This window comes from Eptatretus burgeri, chromosome 16 (assembly GCF_056783735.1).
Source record: "Eptatretus burgeri isolate ZD-2024b chromosome 16, Ebu_testis_v1, whole genome shotgun sequence".
NCBI classification, from domain to species: Eukaryota; Metazoa; Chordata; class Myxini; order Myxiniformes; family Myxinidae; genus Eptatretus; species Eptatretus burgeri.
Window position 1 is genome coordinate 61,905,245 of NC_140976.1, and position 21,498 is coordinate 61,926,742.

General features: G+C 43.4%; 1 protein-coding gene across 8 annotated transcripts in view; it reads left to right on the plus strand.

Moving 5' to 3' along the window:
* Window positions 1–21,498, plus strand: part of DEPDC5 (DEP domain containing 5, GATOR1 subcomplex subunit) — a 150,067-nt gene that overhangs the window by 124,401 nt on the left and 4,168 nt on the right. For all 8 annotated transcript variants that reach the window (XM_085858670.1, XM_085858675.1, XM_085858671.1 and 5 more), the window contains 9 exons: window positions 6,906–6,997; window positions 9,476–9,559; window positions 11,364–11,496; window positions 13,086–13,194; window positions 13,304–13,513; window positions 13,699–13,868; window positions 14,088–14,259; window positions 14,342–14,402; window positions 14,893–14,975. In XM_085858670.1, the coding sequence (XP_085714796.1) occupies window positions 6,906–6,997; window positions 9,476–9,559; window positions 11,364–11,496; window positions 13,086–13,194; window positions 13,304–13,513; window positions 13,699–13,868; window positions 14,088–14,259; window positions 14,342–14,402; window positions 14,893–14,975 (1,114 nt within the window). The remainder of the gene's footprint in view (window positions 1–6,905; window positions 6,998–9,475; window positions 9,560–11,363; window positions 11,497–13,085; window positions 13,195–13,303; window positions 13,514–13,698; window positions 13,869–14,087; window positions 14,260–14,341; window positions 14,403–14,892; window positions 14,976–21,498) is intronic.

Here is a 21,498-nt window from a genome sequence, read left to right on the forward strand (position 1 = left end):
CAGTGACTTTAAATGTGGCATCGTCAGAGGATGCCACCTTTCAAACAAGTCATTTCATCAAATTTCTACCCTGCGAGAGCTGCCCTGATCGACTGGAAGTGCTGTTATTGTGAAGTGGAAACATCTTGGAGCAACAACAGCTCAGCCATGAAGTGGTAAACCACACAAGCTCTCAGAACGGGACCGCCGAGTGCTGAAGTGCGTAGCATGGAAAAATCGTCTGTCAGCTGCAACACTCACTACCGAGTTCTAAACTGACCCAGGAAGCAACGTCAACACACGCACTGTTCGTCGAGAGCTTCATGAAGTGGGTTTCCATTGCCGAGCAGCCACACACAAGCCGAAGATCACCATGCACAATGCCAAGCGTTGGCTGGAGTGGTGTAAAGCTCAACGCCATTGTACTCTGTGGCAGCAGAAACTCGTTCTCTGGAGTGATGAATCATGCTTCACCATCTGGCAGTCCGACGGACGAATCTGGGTTTGGCAGATGCCAGGAGAACGCTACCTGCCCGAATGCATAGTGCCAACTGTAAAGTTTGGTGGAGGCGGAATAATGGTCTGGGGCTGTTTTTCATGTTTCGGGCTAGGCCCCTTTGTTCCAGTGAAGGAAAATGTTAATGCTGCAGCATACAATGACATTCTACATGATTTTGTGCGTCCAACTTTGTGGCAGCAGTTTGGGAAAGGCCCTTTCCTGTTTCAGCATGACACTGCCCCTGTGCACAAAGCCAGGTCTATATAGAAATGGTTTGGCAAGATCGGTGTGGAAGAACTTGACTTGCCTGCACAGAGCCCTGACCTCAACCCCATCAAAACGCCGAATGTGAGCCAGACGGAATCACCCAACATCAGTGCCCGACCTCACGAATACTCTTGTGGCTGAATGGAAGCAAATCCCTGCAGCAATGTTCCAACATCAAGTGGAAAGCCTTCCCAGAAGAGTGGAGACTGTTATAGCAGCAAAGGAGGGGACCAACTCCATATTAATGCCCATGATTTTGGAATGAGATGTTGGACGAGCAGGTGTCTGCATACTTTTGGCCATGTAGTGTGTATGTATGTATGTATGTATATTGTTGCGGCCACGGGTACCGAGACACCAGCTTGTCACTCGGGGATTAATCCCCAGTTGTCCTCGGAAGAGCTGGACCTGGGGCCACCGTTCACAATTAACGTTGTGGTATGGTGGGTTGTTTAAAAACCGCGAACGCCACCCAATTAACCACGAGTTCCAGTGTCCACCGTCTAAATATTCCGTTTATCTAGAGGCCACGTGGTTACCTGAGCGGGGAGCGCGCCCTCGGCAAAGCACCAATATCATATCAATTCGAGTTTAATTTTGATGGCCGAGCGTTTTAATCGCTGGTGTGTGCCGACTATTTTTGGTCAAATCTGTGGTAATTACCTCCCAGTCTATTGAGGTTCGGACAATGCGAGACCAATGGAAGGAAAGGACAAACACGGACAGGTTGGAAGTCAATAAAACATTTATAAATAATAAAATCAATAAATGGAATTTCTGAGGTAAATAAAGAATAAATTTCAAAGCAAAACCAATCAAAGTGCCAGGAAAGAGACAAAGAGCAGATGCTTATCGGGAGTTGACTTACTTACAGCTAAACACAGACAAGGGTACCGAACACATCATTCGGGGGGTGGGGGGGGAGAAGAATCATCTCGCTCACCAGAAAGTCGTCCGTGAAGTCAAAATGTCGTGAAATGTGTGTGTGCGTGTCACATCCGTCTCCAGCACCCAGCCTTGCCGTACACCCTCTCACGAACAGCCTTGAATGCCAGCCAACGTTTGGGAGGGTACCGAGATCGTCTGTCGTGGGTTTAGACCCTGGTGCTGCGACACGGGCAACTCCTCACACTTCACGAAACTGGTGACATCCAGTGACCCACAAGGTCCATCGGTGACTGACCCACGCCTCACACGTTGGTGACCGACCCGTGCCTCACTCATTGGCGGTGCTGCTCACACCCACACACGCACCACACGCTCGCTTGCTCAAGCACTGGGAAGGACGAATTGTCCCGTTGGCACTGGTCAGACACCCAGACGCGCACCACACGCTCGCTTGCTCAAGCACTGGGAAGGATGAATTGTCTCGTTGGTGCTGGTCAGACACCCAGACGCACACCACACGCTCACTTGCTGGCTTGCACGCTTCCTCGCTTCCTCGCTTGCACGCTTCCTCTATGGTTCGCTTTTTCCCTCACGCACTTCAACTCTCGCTTTCTTGCTCGCTTCTCGCGCTTACTTCTCTCTATAATATATATATATATATATATATATATATATATATATATATATATATATATATATATATATATATATATTTTGTTGTGGGCCGGGAGTCGGGTGAGAAGACCACAAGGTGGGGGGAAGCTATGTCGGTTCCCACCAGACTCCCCGGAATTGTAGGCCATCGCACACAGATAATTCCATGACACGGTGGGTCGCTTAACCGACCGTGGATGCCAATAACTCAACTGCGTGACCTAGAGTCCTCCCGTCTCTTGGTTAATTGGGTTACCTAATTAATCACGTGGATTAATTACCGGGGAACACTCCCTCGGTATGGCTTGTCTGAACCGGATCACTCTACCGGATTGGATCACCTTACCGGATCGGATGCAGCCGAGCGACACTGCCAAGGACGTACCAGCTAAAAGGAACGGATCATTTGGAATAAAGTCCCGGCTAAGCTAGGATTCGGACCATGCTGGATCAATGGAAGAAAAGACAAAAACGAGCAGGGAACATTCCTAATTATAATAATTTATTTACAAGCAGGCAAGGAAAGATATGTGGCACAGTGAAGATTTATTGTTGTGTGTAATGCAGGGATAGAAAGAAGTGTGGTGCGACAATAAACAGGCAACTTACAAAAGGGGACACAGAGCAGATTTAATGTGAAAATAATAAGAATAATAACAATAACGATCTTCTGCGGTCTTACTTTGGTAGACAGGCGCCAGGACACACACACACACACACACACACACACACACACACACACACACACACACACACACACACACACACACACACGCACAGAAAACCCGATGAAGAGGGAGTTTTGCAACTGGGGGGGGGGGGGAGTTGAGGCTATGATCGCGGTACCTGTGCGTCCGATAGCACGACGTGCCATCAATACGTTTCAGGGGGGGGGGATGCTCTGTGGTGCAGTACCCGACAGTGGGCACATTGTCTCTGGCCCAAGCCACACATGTGGAGACTGTGTTCGTGAGGGAGCAGCTTGAGTGGGGAAGGGGCGGAGTCCAGAGGGCGAGGGTGGAGTAGTAGGCGGGTGGGGTCGACGTGGTGTGTGCGGAGATGAGGTGGAGTCGAGGAGCAGGAGGCGGGTCATGGCGGTGTCGACGAGGCGAGGCGTGGGCGGAGACGAGAAGCAGGAAACACAGACCGACAGGACAAGAGGGACTGCCCCGATCTTTATAGGGCCCACAGCTCGGGGGGGGAGGGGTCATGCCGAATCCAAACGACATCACCCGAATCGGGTGCTCTGATTGGCACCGACCATCTTGGGCTGGAAACCGCCTCACTTCGTTTCCGGCAAGGCCATCTCAAACAGCGGCAATATTTCGCTCCGAACCCACGAGATGACATGAATCGCCCACACGGAAATTGGCACGCAAATCATCCTGCAAAAACCCCCGGGTGACTGATCGAGGGTCCCGCATGCCCGCTCGGGCGTTCGACCAGCGTCGATCAACGCGCTCGTTCCGCGCGTGCCAACGTGGCTCGCACTGTACATTCCCTGGCTCGATCGCAGCCCCGCTGGCCGCAGAGACGAGAATACATTCAACATCCGTGGAGAATCCACCGCTGCCAGCGAGGACCGAAGGTACATCGCCATGGATAAATCCATGCACGGCCCACGAGCGGCGTATGTGTCTGCTTTCGAGCACATTCCATACAGTGCGCGCGGTTCCGTCATTACGCACGTGGCCCGCACTCGCGTTCACACGACTCTGCTAGCGTGTGCGTGGGGGGAACACCGATATGTGTTGGATATTGAGGTGAAAAAAAGAACAAGCCGCTTTTACCCGCACACTCGTTTCCTGCCCAACATGGCGTGGAGTCGGCTTTATTGGCCTCCGTACGCGTCTCGTGCAGCGTGGGCGTCATGCTGGACGTGTTTCCCGTGCCGTGAAAAATGTCATTCGTGCAGCCTCTTTCGAGGTATTTACTTGCACGCCCTTCTAATGCAATCGGCAATTCTCCCCAGACCATCGGAAGCCCGAGTCAACAGTCCAGCACCAACTAGCACACCACATGACTCGGCACTGCAGTTTCCCCACCATGGCGCTGCAGTTTCCCCACCATGGCGCCGCATGCGCTGGCCTCCACGAGGCCCCACCCTCCAGCGAAGGCACACGTGGCTGATTTACCTCAGGAATTATCAGAAAAGAAGAAGAGTAGGGATGAAATTAAGGAAAAAATGAAATAAGCAACCCTAGCTATTAGATCATCGCAACGCACTCCTTGTTGTCCCGCAAAACAAAAGGAAGGGGACTATCTACACATATAATAATGGAATAACTGTCTTGGGACACCTACCTGTTGTATGCATGCAGTTCCGAGAACTGCAACAATATATTATATATATATATATATATATACATACATACATACATACATACATACATACATACATACATACATACATACATACATACATACATACATATGTATATCTTTATCTCCCTCTTTCTCTTACCTTCCATCTTCCTGATCAGATGACCTTTGAACATAACTAATATTCCCTCTGTAATTAATATTACACATCTGACAAAATGATGAACTGTTCCCATGTGCTGAAGTCAAAAGTCCATCAGACTAATAGGCGGATTACAAATAAAGTAACAGAAAGAGATTCAATCCCAAAGGGAGCCTCACAACCTCACCAAGTTAATGTAGACTCACAAACATCCGCATGTCCTTTTCCTATTACATCACTCCGAAAACACGTGAAGCAAATGCTGTAAATTAAATTCTGTGTATTGGTATGCCACATGTAAACTTAAATCGTAACAAGCTCCATCACACCTTCCCCCTTTAGACTGCGGGCTGAGTCTTAAATAAATGCATTTCCATTTTCCATTTCTATGGGAGTACTTCATGTTCACACCAATGTCAGGTTATGAATGAACCACCTATCACAAATAATGATGTCCATTTCTATGGGAGTACTTCATGTTCACACCAATGTCAGGTTATGAATGAACCACCTATCACAAATACTGATGTCTATTTTCGCAAAGATCAAGTGTTTGCAGAATTTTTAATGAGAAAATAACCAGATGTCCCAATAGAATCAAGAGTGACTAGCGATACCCATGCACATGCACGGGATAGCAGTACAACATAGCTGGTAGCAGACGACAGACCGTACACGGGGAATGACAAAAATACGCATTGTGCAAAATGCAAGTGGTACTATGGAACGCCAAGACTTCCCAAACATTGTCGGCATGTCCGTTAAGTGCCACAGCAATTTCATAGGGATCGTGTGATGGCGAGCCGAGTTTTTAGTGTGCAAGCTTGGTATTATAATGGAGATGACATCATTTTTCTTGGACTAATCACAACTAATGTCTTTGTAAGAATCGTAAAAACAGCCAATCACGGGGTCTCTAATAAATATGAGACCCCATGAGTGGCTGTTTCATAAATATCGATCCATGAAAGCAGCCAGTCTCGGGAAGACTGGGCCAAAGGGAAGATGATGATTTTTTTCTGATGTGAGCTCGATGAAATTTACTACAAGTTTTCATCAGTGGAAATCTACTGGAAGCAGAGAAGCTAAAATGTCCAAAAATGCTCAAATTTTGAAACTGAGCTACGTACAGTGCCAGAAAGACTTGCTGTAATCCCCATCGGATATGGATATCATCGAGAGTGCGACATGCGTTTCACTGACAAATCAAAGATTGAGAGAGCTTTGAGGAAGCAAGAAAGGAGATTTGAGAATTCTGAACGTGAGCGAGCACACAAGAATATGTCAAGATTTCCCAATATCTATTGACTGGACTGCCTGTATGTTTGGGGAACTGCACTCCCCCCCCCTCAACCCCCGCCACTAACCCCTTACTCCCTATCGCTGTCTTGCCATGGGGTCTATTTCCAGTTTAATGGACAAATTAGCGCATTATGGTCGATAAGAAAATGCAAATAAAATGTTCATGAATACATGGTTGCTTGGGTAATTTTTCTTCCTTAACAACGGATTTGAAAAGTATCCTTTAATGTATAACTTTTAATGTATGAAAAGTCCTTCGTAATTCCTTATTTCAACTTTTCTTGCACTAGTCATGGCTCAAATTCAACAAAAACACTGGTATGACACTGTTGCTCGGGAAAACAGGTCCTTAGCAACTATTTATTCTATATTGCTATGTTTTGGGCCCGTTCTCATTAACACTCAACTTTCAGACTGAGGAATATATATGGGTTTGCTTCAGATGCACATATTCAACATATTTAGCACGTTCTCTGGTACTCCCAAGACAGGGACTACGAAACTCAAAATTTAAGCAAGAAAACAGGCTTCGGCCTACGGTCCATTTGTTCTTTTCTCGCATGTGAATATTACTATTGATTCCCTTACAAGGAATTACAACACAGGAGGCTATTGATGAAGCAACACGTACCATTGTTGAAGTCTTTTGCTATGAAGGGTTCGAACTACCGGCCTTGCAGACTCAAGAGTGGACGCTCTAACCATTACACCACCGAGTCTTGTTCTGCAGAGCATTGTACAGCTTTTCTGTTCCCCTAGCTCTGCAGATACCCCTACTCTTCTGTTTGGAAATGGATTTTTTCTTCTTTTCCTTTACTAACTTTCACTCAAATATGTTGTGCCCCAACACAGCCAGCAATTGATGGGCCAGGTGCAACACCGGGCTCAGACGGTGCAAATGCTGGAGGAGGGGTTTTCAAGCACGGGCCTGGCTCTACAGATGGGTACAAAATGATGTCTTATTTTCTTGGGATGTTTGTGAACTCTGGGAATATTCATCACCCACTTATTCCAACTCCAAGTTTCTTGATGCACACATTCATAAGTATGTACTTATGGTAATAAAGCTGCTGAACTCACTTGTAACTGTGAAATAACATATGGATTCTCAGTTCATAATTCTATTTGTCATGTGCATGTAAACGATGGCTGTTGAAGAAAGAAACCCATTCAGTAAACTGGACTTGCAATGCATGTTTCAATTATCACCTGGACTTTAGTGATCCTGGAGATTTCCATGCCAATCATCTCTCAGCCAGAAGCTGCATGTGTGACTGTACATGACCCACGTCAATACCTGTTGTGATTTGGCCATGTCCCATGTCTAAGTCAGCTTTGGAATTGCTCAGCATCATTGAACACGAAATAAGTTGACTCCCACCCACCATTGGGATGCTTCAAAGGGGGAGGACAGTAACTATATATTAATCTGGGCTAAGAACATTTGAATCTTTACTCCTGGAAAACTAACACAGATTATATGATTGTACAATCACTCCATGATTGCATAGTCACGTTTACAACTCACTACCTGAAAGCAGTTTAATCATGGTCTGGCAAAAGACTACAACTCTGGGACTTTGTGCTGAGGATGACGAATGCGTTACTCTAACCATGAACTGGTAGTGAGTCGTGCTCTCCCGATCTGTGCTTCATTGTGATCTAAACCGAGCTGGTTATCAATCAGGGTATTAACCTAATTTAGATCTCTAGGGATTCACCATTGTTGCCAAAATGAGTGAAGCATGGGAGGTTGATTGCAGAGCAGGCATGCACAATCTTGTGAAATAAGGATTTATTAAAATTAAGGATATGGGTACAAGACACGTTTACAGATGGATCCAGTGAATGAAGACATATGGTCAATGACTATAATTATTAAATAAATAAGCCCTTAAATAACAATAAAACGGTCAGGGCCCAGGTATACACTCGCACAAGCACTCTTACATGAACTTGGCATGAATTCCTCAACAAGTTAATTGTCCTTGAGGGAACACCGAGGATTGCAGAGTAGACTTGGGCTGGGCAGAGATGATGGTTGGTGAAGTGTTTTGAACAGAAGACATGCGTCTTTCCCTGGTTTAAATTTTTTTTTTTTAATTTTTAAAAGGAAGAAAATCGCTCCTCATTACCTTCAAGAGAGACCCCCCCAACCCCACTTCCTCCCTCCCAGCACCTCTTATCCATCACTTGACCTGGTGTAGACACTTGGACCGTACCTTTCCCCTCAGCCCAATCAGGACACGGCCCACGGCTCTGTCTAATTACAGTACTTCTAGCCGGTGGGTCCAGTCAATCACATGCCTCATGGTGACTGGAATGAATGCAGCGGTGATGTCACATCCTGGATCCACACAGATGCTGGAGGGATAGAGGGGGAGAAGGCAGCAGACTTTATTGTACCCCTTGCTGGGGCGACCTCAACAATTACTCTCTTGGGGCGGGGCGTGGATTCCCTTCACTTTACCTTGCTTGGCTCTCGCTGACTCAGACTGGAAGGACAGATCATGTGACACCCTTAACCCACAATCTATCCTTCGAGAGCACACATTCCGGCTGAAGCCTCACACTTTGATAACTCGCCTGAACCCCCCCCCCCACATGCAACAATACTTTTCAATATTATGTTACAAGTAATCAAAAAGAACACATCATGTTACTCTAGGTCACTGTGCAGAGAGTTACGGACATTGAAACACAGCAGACACAGATGGGCAACACAAAAGGGATGAAATGTTTGGATGTCCTTTATTTGTTTATTTATTTATTTATTTATTTTTAGCATTTCACCTTGGATAATTTACAAGTCTTTGAATTAATGCTCGAAGGCAGAGGACTGAAGGAAGGGGCAAATGTAGATCACGGTTCCTTCAGCAAAATGTATACAAGTGCTTGTTGTTCAGGATAATTAACCGCTAGCACGCTGGAGCACAGATCTATTCAACATCCTGTTTTCCTTATTACCTCCACCACCAAAGGTTGTTTTCACCCCTGTTTGCTCGTCTTTGAGCAGGATATCTCACAAAGTTGTGGACGTATTCAAACAAAATGTATGGAGAGGTTGGGTGTGTGACGAGTATGAATTGATTACATATTGGTGAAGGTCTGGATACGAGAATTTTTTTAGTCATTCTTCAACATTGAGAGATGGGGCCAAAAACAATATATATAGCACGATATCTCAAAAAGTTGGTGGTCATGTTGGGGGGTGTGACAAGAACAAGCCAATTTGATTTTGGTTCAGGTCTGGATGCAGATCAGCCCCATCAGTGGGATACACAACGTAAACTGTTCAGCCTGGCGGAGGTATGCATGCGCTCTACTGAGTGCTGTTCTAGTTCTTGTTATAGAACCATGGAGAAGCCACAGTATTGATGAAATTCATCTGTTAAGCTAGTAAGTGTGTCTCTTCGTTACAGTACAAGTACATCAGGAGCACCAGCAGACATTCTATCATCTTCCTCAACACTGATGGATATTCTGGAAGCCATGAAACACCCCATGTAAGTGTTACATAACTTGCTGTTGCTATTGAAGATTACGGTCATTGTGAAGCCTCAAAAACGAAATGAAGATTAAATCAGATGAAAACATCGTTCCTAAACTCTTTACTCAACTTTAATATGAACAAAATTTTAATTGTGTTGTGGAAACAAAAAGATAAATCCATTCTTTGTTCACCAAGATGAAGTGAAAAAAGTTGAATTTGTGTTTTTTTAAGCAGGATGGTTTTGAAAGTTCCATCAGGAGACTTTGCAGTGTGATGGTGAACTTGTAATACAAGGAGCTTATGGAGCTTGCAGCTCATGTGTGATATCTGCTGAATGATATGAAGTCTATGCAACAATAACGGAGTTGGACGATATGCCCAAATATGTTAATTTGCATCCACTGAAAAACTGAGCTGCTGATTGTAGTGGCCTGGCAAAATAGGACTAACATTGTGGTTGAATAACGGCATTTAATGGTGGACTTACAGCAATTGTCGACCTGTAATTGGCCACTGATGCGATTCAGGATTAACAAGGATGCAAGTCCTCATCGAAGATACAGCCCCCGGCCATCTCCACCTTAAATAAGGGACGTACATATTTTACATTCAAATAAATAAATAGATATATACAGTAGCTAGTGAAAATGCTAAAGTTTATATGAATAATCAATCAATCAAGGTTGTATCTAGGGTTCGGTGATAGTAACATTTATAAAAATAAATAAATCCAGGTTGTATCTCGGGTTTGGTGATGGTAAAGTTTATATAAATCAATCAATCAATCAAGATTGTATTTAGGATGAGGTGATGGTCAAGTTTATATAAATCAATCAATCAATCAAGGTTGTATGTCGGGTTTGTGTTGTGTAGAATTCAAAGTTGTGTGTTGGTGGTGGAGATGGTAAATTGTGTATAAATAAGTAATTTAAGGTGATAGTTCGGAAGTGGAGATGGTAAAGTATAAATAATAAATTGTTCCCAAAAACATGTACAATCCTGTAATATTTTATGGTATAAAGAAAAAAAAACATTTCTGCCAAAAATCGGAAATATAATCATGTGTCCCATGACTTTTGGCTCCGATCGCAAAATCAATTGACGTGCCTCATGCCCAGATATTATTGAATTAATGTGCCAAATATAAAATAAATTCTTCCAGTCATTCTCGAGTACAGGCTCTGGATGGATGAACCGACAACCCCCAACTGGCCTGACGCCCATTTGGGGGTTCAAACCATGATAACAGCCAATGTTCTCTGAATTGCCTCGGACTGTTATAATTTCTTTCCATAATATTGCTGGTGATTATATAAACAGCACAGCAGTTATATTCAGGCCCTAAACCACCCTTATGTCCATGACGTTTGACAGAGTTGATGACCATCATTCTCATTCTGGCTGCTGGTTGCATTGTCTCTGGGGCTACGGCAGTGCACCAGCAGACTAAACTCGATGTTCAAATTTGGCTCGATTACAAATTACTTTCAAAAGCCTCATCTTTTTTTTTGTTTCATGCAATGTGGGATCTTTTTCATGTGGGATATCAGTGGATGTACGTCGATGGGGCGTTTAGCTTGACTTCTTTCCGAATGCTGGCATGTTTATTGATCCAACGCCTTTCCTGTGAAACACTGGGGTGACATTGTATTGTAAGGTCATGAATTAAAGCTAGACGAAGGTTAATGTTGAGTCCACGTTGCTCTGTGGCAATCCTGTCAGCCAAGTTATTGATAATAACCACGTCACTCTGAATAATAAGGACCAGATTTGCATTTCTGGTCATATTTGTTTGTTTGTTTTGTGATCTTTTACAGAACAGGATTGCAGTTCTTGCCTGAGCAAAAGTGTTTACCTTCAAACTGCTTTGTCAGTGCAGAAGCTGTATACTGGCTCATCAACACAGTCGATGGAGTACCCAGCAAACATGTCGCCATCGACATTCTCCAGGTCTGGTGCAAAAATGAATGATGGGGAGAAAAAGGGGAAAAAGAAAAATTAATCTTGCTTATTAAATATTATTTTTGAAGTTCTGTAATGCAAGTATTTCAATGGAGATATTGATATCAATGGAGATATCTTGAGGTGATGCAAGAGGTATTTTGCTAATTTTGCATTGACATTATGAATTTGATCATCTTTAAGAATCAGCTATTTTAATGCATTTATATGACTTGTTCATCCACCCCCCGATGGGAGCAGCAGGAATGGTCATGTTTATTATCCTCTCTGGGGTACATAGATTACAGTAGATCTAGGCTCGGGCCCGTTAGTCTGTGGGGTACGCGATAAGCATATAATGCCTAAAGAACGTCAGGTTTCCTCCTTTTCAGTTTAGTGTTAAACAGCAGTTGTGACTGCTTAAAAATGTAATACGTGATTGTGGTTTATAATTTTTTATCCCCCGCCGCATGGCGGAAGGGGGATATTGTTGTCACCCGGGTCGTCCGGCTGTCCGTCCGTCCGTCCGGGCGTCAACATTTATAGCTGTGAGTGCGATAACTCATAAACTGTTCGCCATATCGATTTGAAATTTGGGTCACACATGTACCACCTGAAAAGGAAGAACCCTATTGATTTTGGGCGTGGCCGGATCCAAGATGGTCGACTGGGGCGGCCATCTTGGAAAAATTGTTTTTTGTAATAAATGGAAAACCGCTGATCTGATTTCAATAATTTTTGGTTACTACGTTCCTCACCCCTGGGGAACTTTTTCGAGATGATGACCAAATGGTGTCTTGTTTCCAATTCACCTCCCTCATTATCTGGAATATGTATGACCTTTTTCATTCAATGGCGGGGGATTCCCCATCTCTGATGGTATGTTTTTACTTCCGTTGGGAGTGCCCCACAAAATGTCACGATAAGCTATTTATACACGTTAACACGACATTTGTCCAAGGAGGAAAACCCCCTTGGAGAGGGGGGCAGGGATATTTTTACTATTAACATTGTTTGGTAATAAAATTAATATAATGCTATTCGAACTAGTGTTATTACTTTTGTTGGAGAAGTGGCCTTGGAAAAATGCCGCAATTAGCTATTTAACACTGATATACACCTTAACATGAATTTCACCCAAGGTGGAAACCCCTCTCGCGGATGGAGGGGGTGGCAAATGAAGTCACGACAACCTCCCTTGTGTGACCTTTAGTCCTCTTGTCAAGTTTGGTTGAGATCGCATGGGTAACGGCCGAATGTATCGCAGCCAGACAGACAGACAGACAGACAGACAGACAGACACCAAATTGCGTATTTTAGTATGATTAATAACCTGATTAAATCAAGGCCTTAATGAACAATTACACTATTTTAAATTAAGAAGACATACAATGCCAATGGTGGAGATTTTTTTTTAACTCATACGAGGTCCTGGCTCACGGTACATTGAAAATGATACGTGACAGCTTAACAGCGAGGTGATGGTAATTAACGAGTATGTGATTCTCCTTTGGTGAGTGATTGAATGATGAATGGGGAGGGGGGAAGACTTGTTCTGGAGGTAAAATTGGAGTATGTATGCATGTTGACAATTCTAGAAAATGCTGGATGAAAAATTGATCTGCCATGCTTCCGGGGACACCCTTCGTGCTTTCATCTTTGGGTTTTACTTGTACCGCGTCACCCCAACCAAAGATGCAGACAAAGGTAGCAAGCAAAAGCAATCCTGTTAAAATTTCAAACTTTTGAGACGATGATGTTGTTATGCAATGATTTTGAGTGTTTATTTTGCTGTCTTGTCGCGGGGTCCCATCAGCCGGCCGGGGTGTCTCGACAATGCCGTGTGACCCAGCAACTTTCCAGAAGCGGTGGTTCGAAGTAGCGTTTCACACTGAGGAATGGCTGCATCCTGACGTACCGGTCTTTCTGCTGCCTTTGCTTCCCAGTCGTCCGGCGTCGTACACAAGTCGACACAGCTCGTTCAGCCGCAGCTTCGGAGGCCGTAGCCAGGTGGCAGCTCTACTAGGTTTGTATGGAGGAAACGATCAGGAAATGGCACACACGACATAACCATTGACGATTGCATTTTCATCTGCGCCAGATGAAGAAGCCATCCAAGGTGGAGGATTTCCTGGGCAGCAGATATTGGCTCAGGGGGTTGAAACGAATAATTTCCTGATGATGTACAACTTCAATCACTTTACCTTTCAGGCTCTGTGGTTCCTGAGCAGAAGACTGTGACCCTTGACGTAGATGTGAACAACCGCAGTGATCGTTTGGAATGGTGCAGTTGTTACTATCATGGACAGTTTCATCCTAGTGCTGCATTCGAGATCAAGCTACAGTGGATGGTCTCTACACCTGCCGTGCTGTTCGATATGGTGAGTAAGAGGCAATTGCAGAAAATATTCCACAAGTGAAATGTTTGCTCGGGCTCAGAACTTGGTCCAAGCTTCTCGTCATACACATTTACGGAGTATTGATCGTCTATTTCTTCTTTTTTTTAATTCCATTCATGCTTTTCAATCGTTCATTAATTTTCTACAAGACCCAATCAAACGGCTTCCCTCTTTCAGTGATGTGTATTTTGGTTTATACAGGTTCAGGGTTGGTGTCGTAAAGCAACTTCCTGTGGTCTGCACCTGGTGCCGGCTCTAGATGGCCCTTTTGCCCTTCCCAGTTTTCTTTACGGTGATCCACTCCGTGCACCTCTCTTTATACCTTTAAACATCACCTGCCTCATACCAGAAGGCAGTGAGAACATCTTTTCTGGTAAGTCTGGTTCAGTGAAAACTTTCTGCATTTTAAACATTTTGTGTACCACTCTAATGGTTTGATAATTGTTGCTGCACAGGGTTTGACCCAGAAACATTTGTTGATCGAATGCAGCTATTTCAAGAGGCCATTTTGTTACGGTAGGATTTGTTATATCTGCTTAATCTGTTTGCTCGTGATCCATTTCAATTGATTGCACTATAGTTATGGTCCATCATCCTCATTATGGAGTACTAAATCAATTATAAATTATACACCGATCTAGGCTAATGGAGGAGCGAAACTACATAACCTGTAATGGATAGCAACACAGATGGTTGGCAGAATGACGAGGAACTATACTAGACGATCGATCCTGCCAGCACCAATTGGGGAAATTACAAGACGACTATTCATTCCAACATCAATTGGGAGATGTGTATCGAATTAATTAAACCCTTAGCCTCCTGAAGGCATTTTCATCACAATGTTTTTGGACCTATTTAAAACAGCAAGTCACGTGTTTGAAATTTTGTTTCCTTGAAACGTCGTCGTTTTCAGCTATGGTATTGACTTCCCCACCTGTGTAACTAGTTGAATGAATGATCATTGCAATGTAATATTGTTTGAAGTGTATCATCTCGCCTTCAGGTTTGGATTCATTCAAGATAAATATTCTGCGTCTGCTTTTAACTTCCCAGCGGAGAACAAACCACAATTTATCCATCTCACAGGTATGAGTAAGCAAGCTGTACTTGTTTCGTGTCCAAGTAGAACATAGACTTATTATAAAGGGTAAATAGACTAGGAGGTGGAAAGATACATCCAGCATGTGGAATTATGCATCCTGAAATTAGACGTTTTCAGCTATCGACCCTCTGTAACACCTCTGGGAACCCAGATTATGCTAAAAAAATTTAATACGACATATAGGCCTGTGAAAGAGCAAAGGAGACTGAGAACACAAAGGTAAAGTACAGACAGTGAGCCAGTGGGGCAACAGGTTGACACAAGTAATGCAGTGAGACAGGAAGGGTGGAAATGTGTAAGTAAGAGGGTTAGGTTATTTCGGGTTTGATGGGAATAGAAAATATTGTGGGTAGTGATATATATATATATATATATATATATATATATATATATATATATATATATATATATATATATATAGTATATTGTGATGGATGTCGCCTCTGGATAACTCCAACAGGATGGCATGTCTTTAAGAGACTATGATCGCCAGTCAGCCCAGAACTTCCTGTGGAATCCCATGCCCAGAGTTGTGTTACCATACGCAAAAGCCCGAGTGCGTCCGGGTACCGTGCCAGCAGTCATGCAACAGTGCTTAGTCACTTGGACGAATGGAAACAACGTTGCGTAACCGCGTCTGAGATCGAACTTGGATAAATTAATGCTGGCCAAACATCTCTGCAGTCTTATGCCGCCATCAAAACAGACAGAATTAGAAGGGCACTCGGTAGAGCGCATATCTCTGCCACACAATGAATGCCTGATCCACGAGAACATATCGGACCCAATACATTTTTGAAATATCATGTTGTATATCGTTTTTGGCCCTATCTCTCAATGGTGAAGAATCACTTTAAAGATTAAATAATTATAGTAGTCGGATCTGGATTCGGGTCTTCACCAAGATCACATCAATTCATTGTCATGCACCCAACCTGTCCACCAAGTTTCATCCGGTCCGTCCACAACTTTTTGAGATATCCTGTAAACAGACAAACAAACAAACAAACAAGCAGTCATAGACTGGTACTTACGATATCGTCAACTTGACCTCTGACCTTGTGTAATAAAAGCTGTCTCTAGAGAAGGTAGCGACGCAAACCAGATGTTTCTACGATGATTCTGTACCAAACCATCAAAAATCGAATGTTTGACCTCACTGTGACCTTGACCTTTGACCGATTTTGACCAAAATCCAATCAGCGCTAGCCATCACCCTCCTGAATCACGTGGTGTAATTTGACATTGGTAGCTTCTTCCGTTCTTGAGTTACCGCGGATTAACGTAACGTAAAGGTCACACTCGACGCCCCCCCCCCCAACTTGAAAGGACACCGGGGCGAGTGGGATGACCTCAGCGCGCACACGCAAAACCACGCCATGTGACGAGCCGTGACGCAGCGGGTGAAATATTTTTATACAATCTTAAAACGTCTCCAAAACATCCGATTTTTACCAGAATTTCGACAACCAAGTGTTAAGCACCGAAGCGATGACAAAAACCGAAGACAAAATTAAAATCGAAGTTAAAACGAACTCGTAACGTCGAGCGAAGCAAAAATACTCCATTTCTCCACGTGAATTTACAGAATTATGTTTGACCTCACTGTGACCTTGAGCTTTGACCGATTTTGACCAAAATCTAATCAGCACTCGCCATCACCCTCCTGAATCACGTGGTGTAATTTGACATTGGTAGCTTCTTTCGTTCTCGAGTTATCGTGCCTACAAACAAACAAACAAACAAGCAGTCATAGACTGGTACTTACGAAATCGTCAACTTGACCTCTGACCTTGTCTAATAAAAGCTGTCTCTTGAGAAGGTCGCGACGCAAACCAGAAGTTTCTATGATGATTCTGTTCCAAACCATCAAAAATCGAATGTTTGACCTCACTGTGACCTTGACCGTTGACCGATTTTGACCAAAATCTAATCGGCAGAAGCCATCACCCTCCTGAATCACGTGGGGTAATTTGACATTGGTCGCTTCTTCCGTTCTCAAGTTATCTGTACCAAACCATCAAAAATCGAATATTTGACCTCACTGTGACCTTGACCTTTGACCGATTTTGACCAAAATCTAATCAGCGCTAGCCATCACCCTCCTGAATGACGTGGTGTAATTTGACATTGGTAGCTTCTTCCTTTCTCGAGTTATCGTGCCTACAAACAAACAAACAAACAAACAGAAACGGAAGTCATCAATATACTTAAGAAATCTTTAGATTTCGTAAGTAACAAGCAGTCATTGACTGGTACTTACAAAATCGTCAACTTGACCTCTGACCTTGTCTAATAAAAGCATGAATCGGTCAGAAGCCCAAGGGGAGCTTGAATTCTGAATTCATTGTGGTCTTCGATTTTACACTGTGGTTTGCAGATAATGACTCCCAGACAAAAACTAGATTTCTTATAAAAATTCCATTTTTTTGTTTTTATTTTTTAAAAAGTGATTCAGTACCAGCAGGATATGCCAGATAATAGCTGTATTACTTTTCAGAAGAATCTGATAAAAGACTTATTATTTATTATATATATATATATATATATATATATATATATATATATATATATATATATATATATATATCAGTTATTCATCACTGTTCCAGAATTTCTACAACCGAGTTTTAAGCGTCCTAAGTGATCGCAAAAACCGAAGACAAAATTAAAATCGAAGTTAAAACGAACTTGTAACGTTGAGCGAAGCAAAAATACTCTATTTCTCCACATGAATTTACGGAATTATGTTTGACCTCACTGTAACCTTGACCTTTGACCGATTTTGACCAAAATCCAATCAGCGCTAGCCATCACCCTCCTGAATCACGTGGTGTAATTTGACATTGGTAGCTTCTTCCGTTCTCGAGTTACCGCGGATGAATGTAACGTAAAGGTCACACTCGACGCCCCCCCCCCCCCAACTTGAAAGGACACCGGGGCGAGTGCGATGACCTCAGCGTGCACACGCAAAACCTCGCCATGTGACGAGCTGTGACGCAGCGGGTGAAATATTTTTATACAATCTTAAAACGTCTCCAAAACATCCGATTTTTACCAGAATTTCGACAACCAAGTGTTATATTAAGCACCGTAGCGATGACAAAAACCGAAGACAAAATTAAAATCGAAGTTAAAACGAACTCGTAACATCGACCGAAGCAAAAATACTCCATTTCTCCACAGGAATTTATGGAATTAGTTAATATTATTTTATAACACTGAAATTTTTAAAACAGCTGTAACTCCTCAAATTGACACACAAATTCCGCCGAACTTACCTCGATCTTCCAAACTCACGCTCCGTCAACAATACCTGTGGTAACTTTTCTCGAGTTATCATGTTTTGGATGTTTGACCTCACTGTGACCTTGACCTTTGACCGATTTTTGACCAAAATCTAATCAGCGCTAGCCACCACCCTCCTGAATCACGTGGTGTAATTTGACATTGGTAGCTTCTTCCGTTCTCGAGTTATCGTGCCTACAAACAAACAAACACACAAACAAACAGAAACGGAACTGATCAATAGACTTACGAAATCTTTAGATTTCGTAAGTAACAAACACACAAACAAGCAGTCATAGACTGGTACTTATGAAATCGTCAACTTGACCTCTCACCTTGTCTAATAAAAGCTGTCTCTAGAGAAGGTAGCGACGCAAACCAGAAGTTTCTACGATGATTCTGTACCAAACCATCAAAAATCGAATGTTTGACCTCACTGTGACCTTGACCTTTGACCGATTTTGACCAAAATCTAATCAGCACGAGCCATCACCCTCCTGAATCCCGTGGTGTAATTTGACATTGGTAGCTTCTTCCGTTCTCGAGTTATCGTGCCTACAAGCAAACAAACAAACACACAAACAGATGACGGAAATAATCAATATACTTATGAAATCTTTCGATGTCGTAAGTAACAAAGGACGGAAGTGATCAATATACTTACGAAATCTTTAGATTTCGTAAGTAACAAGGGGTGAAAACAGAACTTCCACCTTCGGCGGCAGACATAATTATCACCTACGCAACATACCTGCCTTCCGAACCTTATTAGTGACTTATCACTCGACAGTGGGCCAGCATCTTGCTTCCGATGTGGGAGGGAGAGATGAGTGATTGGCAAGTAAGATGAGATGAGGCCAAAAAGAGAGAGATGTGGCAGTACGGATCCCTGCACACCTCACACCAGTCCAGTGGGGCTGGTGTGCCTTGTCGATTCTGGATTCCACTTCCTGACTGAAACCGGAACCCTACGCGCAACGTCCGCTCCCGCTTCTTGTACAGCCACGGTTGTGGCTGCCCCCTTGGGCCAGTGACGTCATTCGCGGCACGTATTTAACGTGTTTCTTGGCAGGAATCCCGGGTGATGAAGGCAAAAGTGCACAAGGGCAGAAGGCGAAGAAATAAAGAAGATAGCGAAAGGACAGAGATAGAAGATTCTGGAAAGAACAAGTTGTGAAGCAAAGATAGCGAGTGGTGAGAAATGAATAAACAAGCAGTCATAGACTGGTACTTACAAAATCGTCAACTTGACCTCTGACCTTGTCTAATAAAAGCTGTCTCTCGAGAAGGTAGCGACGCAAACCAGAAGTTTCTATGATGATTCTGTATCAAACCATCAAAAATCGTAACGTCGACCGAAGCAAAAATCTCCATTTCTCCACGCAATTCTACCTCAACGTAACTCAACAACACGTCTGCTCGAGCACGCTGCATCATGGGACGACCCGTGATGCGTCGAGTGAAATATTTTTTATACAATCTTAAAACGTCTCCAAAACATCCGATTTTTACCAGAATTTCGACAACCGAGTTTTAAGCGTCCTAAGCGATCACAAAAACCGAAGACAAAATTAAAATCGAAGTTAAAATGAACTCGTAACGTCGAGCGAAGCAAAAATACTCCATTTCTCCACGTGAATTTACGGAATTATGTTTGACCTCACTGTGACCTTGACCTTTGACCAATTTTGACCAAAATCCAATCAGCACTAGCCATCACCCTCCTGAATCACGTGGTGTAATTTGACATTGGTAGCTTCTTTCGTTCTCGAGTTATCGTGCCTACAAACAAACAAACTAACTAACAAACAAACAAACAAACAAGCAGTCATAGACTGGGACTTACGAAATCGTCAACTTGACCTCTGACCTTGTCTAATAAAAGCATGAATCGGTCAGAAGCCCAAGGGGAGCTTGAATTCTGAATTAATTGTGGTCTACGATTTTACACTGTGGTTTGCAGATAATGAGCCTGGTGTTGGCTTAGTGGTTAGGGTGGCAGCTTGGGATCCCAGGGTCCTGAGTTCAAGCCCCGTTGGCTGCTGAATTAACACCAGGGGGTTGACTCAGCCTGCCATCCTTCCGAGGTCCGCGAAATGAGTGCCAGTGTACTGGTCCCGGTGTATGCCCCGGTTAGAATAGGTGTACCATATCCCTGTGTGTCGTAAGAGGCGACCAGGGTTGGCGTCAGGAAGGGCATCCGGCCATAAAAAAACATTGCCTCAAGAAAAAGCCAAACCCCTGCACAGCAGGGAAAAATGGCTGTAAAAACGGTTCTTTTGCAGATAATGAGTCCCAGACAAAAACTAGATTTCTTTTTAAAATTCCATTTTTTTGTTTTTATTTTTAAAAAAGTGATTCAGTACCAGCAGGATATGCCAGATAATTGGTGTATTACTTTTCAGAAGAATCTGATAAAAGACTTATTATATATATATATATATATATATATATATATATATATATATATATATATATATATATATATATATCAGTTATTCATCGCTGTTCCAGAATTTCTACAACCGAGTTTTAAGCGTCCTAAGCGATCGCAAAAACCGAAGACAAAATTAAAATCGAAGTTAAAACGAACTCGTAACGTCGAGCGAAGCAAAAATACTCTATTTCTCCACGTGAATTTACGGAATTATGTTTTACCTCACTGTGACCTTGACCTTTGACCGATTTTGACCAAAATCTAATCAGCACTAGCCATCACCCTCCTGAATCACGTGGTGTAATTTGACATTGGTAGCTTCTTCCATTCTCGAGTTATCGTGCCTACAAACAAATAAACACACAAACAAATAAACAGAAATGGAAGGCATCAAATACTTACGAAATCTTTAGATTTCGTAAGTAATAAAGTGATAAGGAAAGTATCAAAAAGAAACGCTTCGGGTCAGATTTGTGCCGCCAGCTAACGTGGCTATCGATTCTCTCCAAAGTTAATCACGAAAAGCGCTCCAAAGCCCGAAAGAAAGAAACAAGAACGAGCGAGCAAAGCGAAAGGAAAGGCAGAGAATGCAAAAGACCCTCACGGGCATGCAAGGAAGAAGCAAGCAGCCTAACGGAGTCCAGAAACCATCTCAAGTTCAGAATTTGCGAGCCTCCGAGCCTCTCAGTCTTTCTCCCCTTCTCTCGAAACAAACTGCTCCTTCGACAAAGCGCCTTGGTGCTCCGCTCTGCCTTTTTATAGAGCCTCCCCCCCACCTCCTC